The following is a 14,608-nucleotide window of genomic DNA, read 5'->3' on the forward strand; positions in this document are numbered from 1 at the left end:
TTACATCTGCCCATACACTTCCTCCCTCATCTCTATTCATTGCCACAAAGAGACCTGGACGAGGCAACACTTCACCTGCGAATCCACGGGTCCGATTCTGCCAATATGATCTCCTCTATGTTGGTGAGATCTGTTGTAAATTGGAACGCTCCGACGAGAACCTTCGCTCCATCCACCACAAGTGGAACTTTCCGGTGGCCAAACATTTTAATTGTGATTCCCATTCTCGATCCGACATGTCGGTCCATGGCCTCCTCTTGTGCTAAAACGAGGCCACCCTCAGGGTGGAGGAGCAACACCTTATATTCCGTCTTGATAGCCTTCAACCTGGGTATGAATATTGCTTTCTCCTTCAGGTAAAAAAACAATCCCCTTCTTCCCAGTTCCTCTATTCATCCCTCTGCTCTTCCTCTACTACACCCCCTCCTCTATTCCTGACCTCTTACCTCTTCTCACTTACCGATCATTCCTCCTGGGTCCCCTCCTGTTTCTCTTTCTCCTATGTTCCAGTCTCCTCTCCCATCAGATTCCTTTTTCTCTAGCCTTTGACCTTTCCCACCCATCTGGCTTCACCTATCACCTTACAGCCAGCCTCCTTCCTCTCCCTCCCACCTTTTTATACCGGCACCTTCCCCCTTCCTTCTCAGCCCTGCAGAAGAGTTGCAGCCCGAAACATCGACTGTTTATTCATTTCCATAGATGCTGCCTGATCTGCTGAGTTCTTCCAGCATTTAGTGTGTTGCACTTTGAAGTGATCCTCTGTGGTGGGGATGGTTCTGCCCATGATGTCTAGTATGCCCTGATTCTACAAACCTCTGAATCCTCTTCTGATCCTATGCCAGTGGGCGAAGCACCCAGTCAGAATGCTTTCCATGGTACGTCTGTAGAAATTTGCAAGAATCTTTAGTGACATACCAACATCTCCTTAAGCACCTAATGAAGTAGAGCTTCATCATGATTTCATGGAAGTATAGGGCCAAAGAGATCCTCTGAGATGTTGATGCCTGAGAACTTGAAACTATCCTCCCTTTCCACTGCTGACTCTTCAGTGAAGACTAGTGTGTGTTCTGCTAACTTCTCCCCTTCTCGAAGTCTACAATCAGCTTGGAAATTTGATTTAACGTGAACTATTTCCTGGCATTTGTAGACGTGGAAGAGACGAAGGAGCCAGTCATCGAAAGGCAGGCGGAGATCGAGGAGCCACCAGATCCGATCGCACGGAGAAGAGCAGCAGGATGAAGTTGAGGCCGTGACGCTATTTGAAGTGGTCAGGATGGGCAAGAGCGCCATGCAGGTACCTGGTCAGCTATGTTGGTAGTCCTCAAATCGGTTTACACTGTAGTGGTTAAATTACTGACCAAGTTAGTGTAGGTACTGTTAGTCACTCTCCCTGCCGGCAAAGCCACCTCTGGTTCAGGAGGGGGGCAGGGTAACTTCCCACAGTTGGCTGTGATTGTCTACCCGCCCTGTTGTGATGGCTGGGATTAATTCAGTCAGTGTTATGATCTGGTGCTTTATCAAGTGGAGTTTATTTGTCACATGCTCAGGTGCAACGTGGTTCATGTATAATGAAAAGCTTGCTTGCAGCCAATCACAGGCACGTGGGTTCAGAAAGAAATAGATCCTTTAGCCCTATTGGTCGATCTGACCAAGTGTCTGTCTATACATATCTCATTAAACATTTCCTGTCAAATACCTTTTAAACATTCTAGTTGTACCCACCTCTTCCGTTTCTTCTGGCAGCCCAAGAGAGATGCACTCTTATAAAAGAGTTTACAATTATGAAGGATGTAGATAAAGTGGATGGCAACCAACTTATCATCGGTGTAGGGATTAAAAAAAGTCAGATACACAAACACAAGAAAATCTGCAGATGCTCGAAATCCAAAGCAACACACAGAAAATGCTGGAGGAACTCAGCAGGTCAGGCAGCATCTACGGAAAAGAGTAAACACTGGATGTTTACTTTTTTCCATAGATGCTGCCCGACCTGCTGAGCTCCTCCAGCATTTTTGTGTGTGTGGTCTGAAGTCAGGTACAATAGTTTCCTTGAAGAAGCACTTGTATAGGTATTTGAAGGGACGGGGCTCAGAAGGACATGGGCAGAACAAAGGAAATTGGCTCTGACTGGGTAGACAGCATGATCTGTCTGTACTGATTGGACCAAAGTGCCAGTACCTATGCTGTATTGCTCTGTGACCTTGTGACAACACAGTGTTGAGAGGTTTCAAAAACCAAATGAAGTACACTTCCCTTGTACAGTCATTCTCAGGACATGGCTACTGATATCAAAACTGACATTTAAAGTTCAATGCACATACTTATATGTCACCATATACCCTGAAATTCATTTTCTTGCGGGCATTCACAGTAAATACAAGGAAACTCAATAAAATCAGTGAAGAACTGCAGACAGATAGAAAAACAACCAATGTGTAGAATGAAACAAATTGTGCAAATACAAAAGGAAAACAATGATATATTGTGTGCCCCTTATTGTCCCACTAGACTGAATAACAATTTTCATTTCAAAGTTGTAATAACAATTTCAATCAACAATTAAGAATCAGCCACATTGATGGGCCTGGAGCCACATCTAGCTTGAACTAGAATGGGACTTATTTGCCCAGAGCAAATGTAGTCAGCCAGATGGGTTTGGACAACATTTCCATTGAGTTCCTGGTCACTATTACCTGGTCAGCAATCTAATCGCAGATTTATTTGATAAATTGAATTTAAATTTACCCACATGTAGTCCTTTGGATACTGGTAGGAATGATTCCAGAAACTGGGAATGTATTGCTTGGTAATTAGAAATTATAGAAATAATTTGATCAAAGTAAATCAGTGTAGGGAGAAAGTATTCTCAGTGGTTGGGGGTGGTCTAGAGTTTGTGAACTGAATTAATTAATTAATTTGTTGACATACAACACAGATTAGGCCCTTCTGACACTTTGAGCCACTCAGCCCATCATTCCCCTGATTTAATCTAAGCCTAATCATGGGACAATTTACAGAGACCAATTAATCTACTACTCAGCACGTTTGTGGATTGTGGGAGGAAACCGGAGTGGTCACGGGGAGAATGTACAAACTCCTTCGAGGCAGCAGTGAGAATTGAATCCTGGTTGCCTGTACTGTAAAGCATTATGCTGACCCCAATGCTACCGTGCTGCCTTTACTGTGAAATTTGATGTTCCTAGAATAAAACTAGGTACGGAAAAAAAAACTTATAATCAAAACTGGGGAGAGGTTTAGGATTCTCTGTGCAAGCAACACGATACATTAGGTAGGTTGTTATTTTCACTCAGAGCTTTGTTAACTAAAAGACTTAGGCGATGCGGAGTATAGGTGTATATGTGGAGGCAGGTTATAGATCAGCAAGGTTGCTGAGACAATGTTTTCAAGATGGGTAGGAAATGAATTGCAGCAACTCTCAGATTGCAAGCAGAGGAGGGAGCGATTGTTTCAACCGTGTTAATAAACTCATGACTTTTTTCAGTTGAATTCATTTAGCTCTGACAAGAAATATACAAACATCAGTTAGACAGCATTTAGAGTATTGAGTACAGTTTCTGGTCACCACACCACAGGCAACATGAGGTGCAATAGAGAGAAAGAGTGCTGAAGAGATTCAACGGGAGTCACCTAAAATGGAGGGCTGTAGTTATGAGGAGTGATTGAATAGGCTAGTTTATTCTCACTGGAATGTGGGAGGCTGAGCGATAACATTATTGAGGCTTACAAAAATTTTGAGGGGCACAAATGGGGCAGGTAATCAAATATTTCTGATCATGCAGGTGAAGTCCAGAACTAATGGACACAGGTTGAAGGTGAGAGATCAGAAATTTCAAAGTTCAAAACATTGAGCGCATCTACATGCAACATTGTAGGAAAGCAGCATCTATCATCAGAGATCCCCACCATCCAGGTCATGCTGTCTTCCTGCTGCTGACATCAGGTAGAAGGTACAAGAGCCCCAGGACTCGCAGCAACAAGTTGAAGAACAATTATTACACCCCTCAACCATCAGGCCCTTGAATAAAAGTGGATAATTACACTCAACTTCACTTGCCCCATCATTGAAATGTTCCCACAACCAATGATCTCACTTTCAAGGATGTTCTTGTTAATTATTGCTATTTATTTATACTTGCATTTGCACAGTTTGTTGTCTTCTGCACTCTAGCTGTTCATTCATTGATCCTGTTGTAGTTACTATCCTAGAGATTTATTGAGTATGCCCGCAAGAAGATGAATCTCAGGGTTGTATATTGTGATATATATGTCGTTAGATAATAAAACTTACTTGGAACTTAATTGTCACAGGTTGGAGGTGAGAGAGGAAATTTAAACAAGATCTAAGAGGTAAGTTTTTGACGCAGAGGGTAGTGAGTTGGCAGAGGAAGAGATGGACACAGATACAATTACAACTTTTAAAAGGCATTTTGACAGGTACTTGGATAGGAAAGAAGGAGGATATAGGCTTCATGGGATTAGAACAAATAGGTATAACAGCCTACATGGACAGTGTGTGTTAAAGACCTGTTACTGTACTGTACATTCCTATGACATCGAAAGTAACTTTCCCCCTGCGACCTTCTTTATTGGATACTAACACAGTCCATATGTGAAGCAGTGTTGTGAATAGTTACTCTGGTTAAAACTTTGCGATTAAGACCATAAATCTTTGAAAATAATCCAATAACCTTACTGTAGTTTGCAGGTTTTTTATTTCTTTTCTGTAATGTTGTATTGGATTGCGTGATGTTAGTTTCCTCACCTTGCAGTCCGTGGTTGATGACTGGATTGAAGAATATAAACAAGACAGAAATACTGCGCTCTTGGATCTCATCATTTTTTTTATTCAGTGCTCAGGATGCAGAGGTGAGCCACTCTGATTTGTCATTACTGTGCCCTGTATTTTCTGTGATGCATTACCCTGTATTCTACTAAATGCTCCGGAATATATCTGGGTGATTTAATAATTTCGAGACTTCTCATTTCTCACTGCTGTGATTGAAGCAGGGCTTACATTCTAAAATGTGTCCATTAGGAATGATTGCTGGATTTATTTTAAAAAATGCTTATTTATAATGGTAATCCCCATTTCTGCCCCACTTTCACACTATTTCTCTTTGCTGACATTACAAAAATGACTGATCCTCAAATGTAATCCATAGGTTGTAAAGTTTTTGGAATTGCTGAAGATTTGGTAAAGGATGTGATGGCAGAGAAACTATTTCTTTGAAAAGCAAGTCCATAGCAAAGGGCCATTTAAGAGGGGAAATCAGTAAGCTCTGTCCCATTCAAGGGGCAAAAAGAAGCCGGAATTCTCCCCCGACAAAAGGTGTTGAATCTAGTCCAGTCTAGCTTTCAGGACTGAGATTGATAGATCTAAATTGGTTCAATGATATTGGTAAATGAATTTACTATTTTACAGTGAAAAACTTTGTTTTACATGTCATCTATACAGATCATTGAACGTTACAGCATAGTACAGACCCTTCGGGCAAAGATGTTGTGCTGCTCTTATAACCTACTCAAGATCAATCTAACCCAGTGATTCCCAAACAATTTTGGATTACCTCCCCCTTGCCTCCCAGTCCATGTCCCCAGTGCCCCCCTCCCTTTCAGGCCATTACATAAAACTATAAAGGATTTATGGTGCACAGTGAAAAAAAAATAGGAACTGCAAATTGAAAGCAGTGACAAATAATTGCACAAAGTTATTCAAACTTCTTTAAAGTACAAATAAGATTATTTCCTTTTATCGTTACAGTAAAAACAATTTTTGCCAACAATTTTAGAATTGTCCAACTATTCACTACTTCATTGCTTTTTCACCTTTCAATGTGATGGATGGGTGATGCAGTGATGTTAGCTTCACAGCATCAGGCTGAATGCCACTCGGGAGGAGTCTCAGATCCCCACGTTCAGTAATTTACAGTTCATTTCATCGCTTTGAAAGAACTTGGGCAACTGCACTGGAACCACGCTCCACTAAATATTATGTTGGAAAGGCAATAAAAATCACCTTGCTCTTTTTTCACCATGCAGGATAGCGTTCAGAGACTTCTTTCTGCAACCAAAAGTCTTGATAAAATTTTTTGAACCTCGGCTCAAAGCCATTTTGCAGTCGTCAGTTCTTCCTCCATCCTTCCTGTTAATTCTTCATTACATGTGTTCAGGAATGGATTTATTGCCCAATGTGGAATTGGGATTGAGAAGATCTTGGAATCTCTCTGACATGTCTTTATGCAGCTCACCCAGAAGGGTACAGTATACTTGAAGATTATCATCTGGTACTCTTCCAATTCAGAGAGGCTTGGGAATTGGAAAAGGTCACAATGATTAATGTTGCATTTAAATACGGTTACCTTGGACAGAAATGTGGAGGTGAGTGTGAAGTGGTTCATTTTGGTAGATCAAATATGATGGCAGAATATAGTATTAATGGTAAGACTCTTGGCAGTGAGGATCAAGAGGGATCTTGGGGTCTGAGTCCATAGGACGCTCAAAGCAGCTGCGCAGGTTGACTCTGTGGTTAAGAAGGCGTACGGTGTATTGGACTTCATCAATTGTGGAATTGAATTTAGGAGCCGAGAGGTAATGTTGCAGCTATATAGGACCCTGGTCAGACCCCACTTGGAGTACTGTGCTCAGTTCTGGTCGCCTCACTACAGGAAGGATGTGGAAACCATAGGAAGGGTGCAGAGGTGAGTTACAAGGATGTTGCCTGGATTAGGGAGCATGCCTTATGAGAACAGGTTGAATGAACTCGGCCTTCTCTTCTTGGAACGAAGGAAAATGAGAGGTGACCTGATAGAGGTGTATAAGATGATGGGAGGCATTGATTGTGTGGATAGTCAGAGGCTTTTTCCCAGGGCTGAAATGATTGCCACAAGAGGACACAGGTTTAAGGTGCTGGGGATAGGTACAGAGGAGATGTCGGGGTTAAGTTTTTTACTCAGAGAGTGGTGAATGCGTGGAATGGGCTGCCAGTAACGGTGATGGAGGTGGATACAATAGGGTCTTTTAAGAGACTTTTGGATAGGTACATGGAGCTTAGAAAAATAGAGAGCTACGGGTAAGCCTAGTAATTTCTAAGGCAGGGACATGTTCGGCACAACTTTGTGAACTGAAGGGCTTGTATTGCGCTGTAGGTTTTCTATGTTTCTGTGTCCTTTGTTCTACCACAGCCTCCAGTGTGTCCGGTTTGACTCCCATAACAGAGCCAGCCTTTCTAATCAGTTTATTGACCCCGTTGGCATAACCCGTAAAGGACTGGTTGGTAAGTTGTGCTGTGATTCGGCTAAGATTAAATAGGTGGTTTAGTGGACAGTGCAGACTGGAACGGCCTGTTCCATGCTTTTTCTTTCTGCACAGGGAACGATATCTGTAACATGCCAGAAGTGGTGGTGGAGCCAGTTACGATGGCTTCTGCTCTGCCCGTGACTGCAGAGTTGTGGAGATAGCTCAGTACATGACAGAAACCAGCTTCCCCTCCATGGACTCGGACTATATCTCTCACTTCTTTGGTTAATCAGCCAGCAGAATCAAAGTCCCCAGCCACCCTGGACGTTCCCTTTTTACCCCCCTTCTTTCGAGCAGAAGAAACAAAAGCCTGAAATCATGTATCTCCAATCTCAAGGACAGCTTCTACCCTGCTATTAAAAAACTATTAAGTGATCCCTAGTACAACAAGATGGAGCTCTTATCGCACAACACTCTATAAGGATCCCCCTCAATCGCCAGTGCTACAAGGAAAAAGAATCCGAGCTTGTCCAACTGCTCCCCATAGCTTACTTCCTTGAGTTCTGGCAATGTCCTTGTTAATTTTTTTTTGCACTCTTTCTAGTTTAATATCAGCCTTTCTATAGCATAGGAACATAATCCTGGAGTCTCCTACTAATGAAAACAGCCTCTTATTGTCTCTGCCATCCAGGCCTTTATCCAGGCTCCATCCAGGCTCTTCCCTTGTATTTCTGTCCATCCTTATCTTCCCTAGAGCAAAGAAGAATGGGAGGACATTTGATGGAGTTGTACAAAATTATGAGGGGTATAGATAGGCAGGCTTTTTCCACTGAGGTTGGGTGAGACTGGGACTAGAGGTCATGCATGGGTTTATAGGGTGAAAAGTGAAATGTTTTAAGTGGAACATGAGGGGGAACCCCCACTCAAGGTTGATAAGAGTGTGGAACGAGCTGCCAGTGGAAGTGGTGGATACAGGTTTGATTTCAACGGTGAAATTTGGACACGTACATGGATGGAAGGGCTATGGAGAGCTATAGTCTAGGTGGAACTTGTCGCTGGGACAAGGCAGATTAATAGTTTGGCATGGACTAGATGGGCTGAATGGCATGTTTCTGTAGTGTTCTATGACTCTACAGGTCCAGAGACATCAAATACTCCTCATACATCAAACCTGTCATTCCTTTATGATCCTCCTCTAGACGCTGTCCAAGACTAGCACAATCTTTCCTTAGATATAATACCCAAAGTTGCTCACAGAATGATGTTGCCATGTTTGGTTCAAGACGGGGCTCTTCTGTCCAAGAAGATCAGTTTCAGAAGGCCGCCTCATCCCAAAACTGGCCATTCTTTTGTTGTTTCCCTTTACCACTGTGGCCGTCTATTAGCCTCTCGCTCACGGCTGCTGGAGGAAGTTGTCCGTGTGTGTGGTCTCTCTCTCTCTCACTCTTGCTCACTGCTCTCAAGGGCAGGCCTCTGCGTTCAAATGATCTCTGTCTCTCTCCATCGATGCTGTCGGGTTCTGGGTCTGCGGTTTGTGGATTGGACCGTGGTTTTCTGTTTGCTCCTTTCTCTGCGGCGATTTTGGGCCGTCTGCAGATAATGGACACTGAGCCGAACCAAATATGGATTCTTTTGATTTTGTGTTTTATCTTCTGTGTTCTTGCTCGTACTTGTTGCCGTTTGCGCAATTTATTTTTTTGCGCTTAGGAGGTTGATATTTTTGTTGCTGTTTGCGTGGTTTGTTTTAGCGCGTGGAGTGGGGTTGGTTGATGTTTTTATTGAGTGGGTTCCATGGTTTTCTTTGTTTCATGGCTGTCTCAGAGGAAGATGAATCTCAGGGTTGTATACTGCGTAGATACTTTGATAATAAATGTATTTTGATAATAATACATTTGATTCTTTGATAATAAATGTATTTTGACCTGAACAAAGGTTGAATTGGAGTCTCTGATCCAAAACCTGAAATGTGGCAGCTCTCTGTAGCAAGCATGGTGGGTCACTCTGCTATAAACTCGAGATTCTGATAATGCTGAAAATCCAGAGCAACACATACAAGGGGTGATTGATAAGTTTGTGGCCTAAGGTAGAAGGAGTCAATTTCAGAAAACCAATTTTTCCTACATTTACACACTTAGTCCAGCGGTCGTGGAGCATATGGATCCTTCTTTGTAGAGGTCGGCATCTTGGACCTCCAGAAGTGTCCACAGCAGGGGTGATTGATAAGTTTGTGGCCTAAGGTAGATGGAGATGAGCTATTAACTTCAAATTTTCTGCATAATCACTCAAAGAGTTGAACTGCATGTGAATGTAATGAGAGCTGTATAACTCATCTCCTTCTACCGTAGGCCATGAACTTATCAATCACCCCTGCTGTGGACCACCTGGAGGTTCAAGACGCTCTCGTTGCATGCACGTGTAGTTCAACTCTTTGAGTGATTATGCATTAAGTTTGAAATTAATAACTCGAGAGGTCAGCAGGAGACGCTCATGGAGTGAGCACTGTTTCAGATTCGCTCCATAACCTTTACTTTTTTTTAACCTATGATCACCCTTATTTAACTTATTTTTACCTACACCAAAAGATTCTTGCTACTTTTTTGGACTTATCTTTAAGAGTTTATTGTGAATTTTTGAAGAAATGAATACAGAAATGGGTCTTAGATCTAAAGGGCGAGAACCTGGGAAGGTTCCTAACGGGAACGGGAAGAAGAAGCAGACTGATCCTAAGCGCACTGAATTGACTTATGAAATGTTATTGGAGGTTTTAAATCAAAAATTTGAAGAACAGCGACAAATTTTAAAACAAGATATAAAGGCTTTTCAAGATTATATGGATAAGACGGATTCAGTAGTTAACCAGCAGCAAGTTCTAATCGCAACTCTGCAAGAAGACGCTCGGAAGCGAGACTTGATAATTGAAAAACTGCAGCAGAACTTACTTTCGACGATTAAACAGGTGGAAACACTTAAAGCCAAGAGTGTTGACTTTGAGAATCGGTCCAGAAGACAGAACCTATGCATACTTGGTCTCCCGGAAGGTATTGAACAAGGGCACCCTTCGAAGTACTTTGCTCAACTTTTAAAGGGTGCGTTCCCTTCTGTATTCCCAGACAGTCCTCCGTTACTCGATCGCGCTCACAGAATTATGCGTCGATCACCAAGTGCTTCAGCTAAACCACCGGTTGTAATTGTCCGATTTCACTATGTGCATGTTAAAGAGCAACTTATTCATGTGGCTCGGCGTGTAGGGATGGTCAAATTTCAAGATCACAATTTTCGATTAGTAGAAGATTTTAGTCCAGAAGTAATGAAGGCAAGGCTTCTTTTTAAACCTCTGATATCTGAATGTTATGAGAAAAATCTAAAACCTGCGCTTTTATACCCTGCGAAGCTCAGAATATCGCCTCCGAATGCACCACGGAGTGTTTTTCTTTCTACATCTGAAGCGAGAAGCTTTCTGAATGAGAACTTCCCTACTGCTACGGACACTCATTTCTAATAAATGAGTGATTTTGATTGTGCAAGATGATTTTTATTTTCAAAACCAGATTTTGTTTCTGGCTATTGGTGTAGGTTTATTCTATATTTTATACTCTAGTTAAAGTTTTTTTTTTTACATACTAATCTTTTTATTTTACTTACTTCAACCACTGTACTTTATCTTTGGTCATTATTATTAATCCTTTGAAGGTGAATTTTTTTTTACTAAGATGGCAGTTTCTTTAAAATATTTTTGGCTTTTTTTTGATTTCGCCATTTTTTTTCTCTCGTCTTCCTATAATGCATCTCTTATCACAGTTTAAATTTTTTTTTGGTTTGTTTGGGTTTTTAACCCGATTTATAAGTTACTAGTGATTATATTCTTTTTGGTTTTTTTTACTGCCAATTATATTAAGAAGTTTGGTTTTAGTATAGTGATTATTATTTCTTTAGCGTTTGGGTGGATCTTTTTTTTATCCTTTATATACGGAGTTGTCTTCTGCTGATATGGGGGTAGATTTAGTTTCATCTTTCCTTTTTCCTAGCCTATCCCTGGCTGGGGTGGTCTTTTTTTTTCCTCTTGGGTGGGGGGTGGGAGGTCTTTTTCTAAATCTTATGTTTCTTATATCAGTTTTTTTTAGTTTTTTCATTTGGGCTGATTTTAAACTACAAAAATGTCCGCAATGTCGTCACTTCCGGGTCCGCCCCTTATTTTCGTTCCTCTTCCGGGTGCATGAGTTCATAATTTGGTTAACCCTTTATATACCAAAGGGTTGATTTCAGAAATATGGCTCAGACCATTAATTTTGTCTCTTGGAATACTAATGGCTTAAACCATCCGATTAAACGGAAAAAGATTTTCAAAGTATTCCAAAGACTTAATGCTCATATTATTTTTGTACAAGAAACTCAAGTGAGGAAAGAGGATAATTTTCGCTTTTTTAGGTTTTGGAGGGATCAACAGTATCATTCGAATTTGAATGCCAAAGTAAAGGGAGTTTCAATTTTTATTGACTCCTCTATTGCATTTGTCCAACATGATATCTTTTCGGATCCGAATGGTAGATTTTTGTTAATTACTGGCTTACTTTTTAACAAAAAGGTTGCTATGGTTAATGTTTATGCTCCAAATGTGGATTGTCCCGATTTTTTTAAGTCCTTATTTACTTCTCTACCTAATCTAAATGAATATAAGTTAATAATGGGTGGTGACTTTAATTGTTGTTTAAATCCTTTGATGGACAGATCTATATCTACTCAGACTTTACCTAATAAGTCGGCCACTTGTATTAACTCTTTTTTGAATGATAATGGAATTTTTGATATTTGGAGATTTCGGCATTCTAAGGACAAAGAGTTTTCATTTTTCTCACATGTTTATCATTCCTACTCGAGAATTGATTTTTTTTTATTGACTCTTGTTTTATTCCATCGGTACTTGGTTGTAATTATGATATTATAGCCATCTCTGACCATGCTCCATTAAAACTTTCTATTTAATTTACGGATACAGCTTCTAGTGCTAGACAATGGCGATTTGATTCTACCTTACTGCAAGATCCGGATTTTATTAAATTTATGAAGGAACAGATCGATTTCTTCTTTTCAACTAATTCCACGGATGATATTTCTTGCGGAACACTTTGGGACACTTTTAAAGCATATATACGTGGACAGATTATCTCCTACTCTGTTGGTCTGAGAAAACGCATTAAGAAGGAAACTCTTTTATTGGTTGATAAAATTAAAGAGATTGACAAGAAATATTCGATTACTCCTAGTAAGGAGCTTTACAAACAAAGGGTTGAATTTCAAACGGAACATAGTTTATTACTTACATCTTCGATTGAAAATCAATTAATGAAAACCAGATCTGATTTTTATATACATAGTGATAAATCAGGTAAACTGTTAGCTAGTCGATTGAAGAATGCTTTGGTTAAACGTCAAATTACTAAGATCCGTCAGCAGAATGGGGATCTGACAGTTAACCATGATGAGATAAATAAATCATTTCAAGATTTTTATACCTCCCTGTATCATTCCGAATTCCCTCATGATCGTAATACCATGTGTGATTTTCTTGGGAAAATGAATTTTCCAAAATTATCATCAGATGGTCTTTCAATATTAGAAACTCCTATTACGGATGCAGAAATTAAAGGGGTTATTTCCTCTATGAATTCTGGGAAAGCACCAGGTCCAGATGGGTATATAGTAGAATTTTTAAAATGTTTTCCCGCTACTCTTTCTCCTTGGTTATGCAGGATTTTTGAAGAAGTAATTAGATTGGGCAATCTGCCACAATCTTTTTATAGAGCTTCCATTTCTTTAATATTGAAGAAAGATAAAGACCCTACTGACTGTGCATCCTATAGACCAATATCTTTATTGAATGTAGATTCCAAGATCTTTTCCAAGTTACTGGCATCCAGGCTGGAGAAGGTATTACCCCAAATTATTTCGGAAGATCAAACCGGTTTTATTAAAAATCGCTATTCTTTTTTCAATGTTAGGAGATTATTGAATATTGTTTATACTCCTTCACATAGCACTTCAGAATGTGTTATTTCATTAGATGCGGAGAAAGCATTCGATAGAGTTGAATGGCCATACTTATTTAATGTGCTTGAGAAGTTTAATTTTAGTCCGACATTCATTTCCTGGATTAAACTGATATATCATACTCCAGTCGCCTTGGTGCTTACTAACAATCAAAGATCTTCCTTTTTTCGTTTATTTCGGGGTACTAGACAAGGCTGTCCTCTTTGTCCATTATTATTTGATATTGCTTTAGAACCCTTGGCAATTGCTATCAGAGAATCACAGAACATTTTTGGCATTAATCGTGGGACAGATATACATAAGTTATCATTATATGCAGATGATTTATTATTATTTATTTCTGATCCTGAGAAATCCATTCCTGCAGTTTTATCATTGTTGGCTCAATTTAGTAATTTTTTCGGGTATAAATTAAATCTTAATAAGAGTGAATTGTTTCCTTTAAATAGACAGGTTCCAATTTATGGAAATTTACCTTTTAAATTAGTTAATGACACTTTTATTTACTTAGGGATTAAAATCACAAAAAACTATAAAGACTTATTTAAGGTTAATTTTTTACCCTTAATCGATCAGATTAAATGTTTGTTTACTAAGTGGTCACCACTATCTTTATCTCTGATAGGTCGGATTAATGCTATTAAGATGGTTATTTTACCCAAGGTTTATATATATTTCAAGCGGTACCAATTTTTATTCCAAAATCTTTTTTTGCTAATGTTGATTCAAAAATTTCCTCATATATATGGCAGAATAAAAATCCTAGGTTAGGTAAAATATATTTACAGAAGGCAAGGAAGGAAGGTGGATTGGCATTGCCTAATTTTAGATTTTATTATTGGGCAGTTAATATCCGATATTTGATATGTTGTTTAAAGGATTGGGATATATCTTTTAGCCCTCATTGGGTGAACCTGGAAATTAAATCTGTACAAGGATTTGCATTGGGTTCTATTTTAGGGACTTCTCTTCCCTTTGCTCTTTCTAAATTGCCGAAACGAATTGACAACCCGATAGTTAAACATACTTTACGTATATGGTTTCAATTTCGGAAATTTTTTGGGTTGACTCAGTTTGTTTTAAATATTCCTATTGTATCCAATTGTTTTTTTTATCCTTCTATTATAGACCAAGCTTATTCAGCTTGGAAGACTAAAGGATTACTAACATTTTCTGATTTATTTTTGGATAATTGTTTTATGTCTTTTGAGCAATTATCTAATAAATATAATTTCCCTAGATTTCATTTTTTTAGATATTTACAGATTAGGAATTTCTTAAATACTGTACTTCCTACTTTTCCAAA

At 39.6% G+C, this 14,608-nt stretch overlaps 1 protein-coding gene across 3 annotated transcripts in view; it reads left to right on the forward strand.

The window, feature by feature from the left end:
- The window catches only part of LOC140727018 (cohesin subunit SA-2), a 141,857-nt gene that overhangs the window by 24,582 nt on the left and 102,667 nt on the right, over nt 1-14,608 (forward strand). For all 3 annotated transcript variants that reach the window (XM_073044174.1, XM_073044172.1, XM_073044175.1), the window contains 2 exons: nt 1,148-1,294; nt 4,791-4,887. In XM_073044174.1, the coding sequence (XP_072900275.1) occupies nt 1,148-1,294; nt 4,791-4,887 (244 nt within the window). The remainder of the gene's footprint in view (nt 1-1,147; nt 1,295-4,790; nt 4,888-14,608) is intronic.

The sequence above is a fragment of the Hemitrygon akajei genome, chromosome 4 (genome assembly GCF_048418815.1).
Source record: "Hemitrygon akajei chromosome 4, sHemAka1.3, whole genome shotgun sequence".
In the NCBI taxonomy this organism is placed as follows: domain Eukaryota; kingdom Metazoa; phylum Chordata; class Chondrichthyes; order Myliobatiformes; family Dasyatidae; genus Hemitrygon; species Hemitrygon akajei.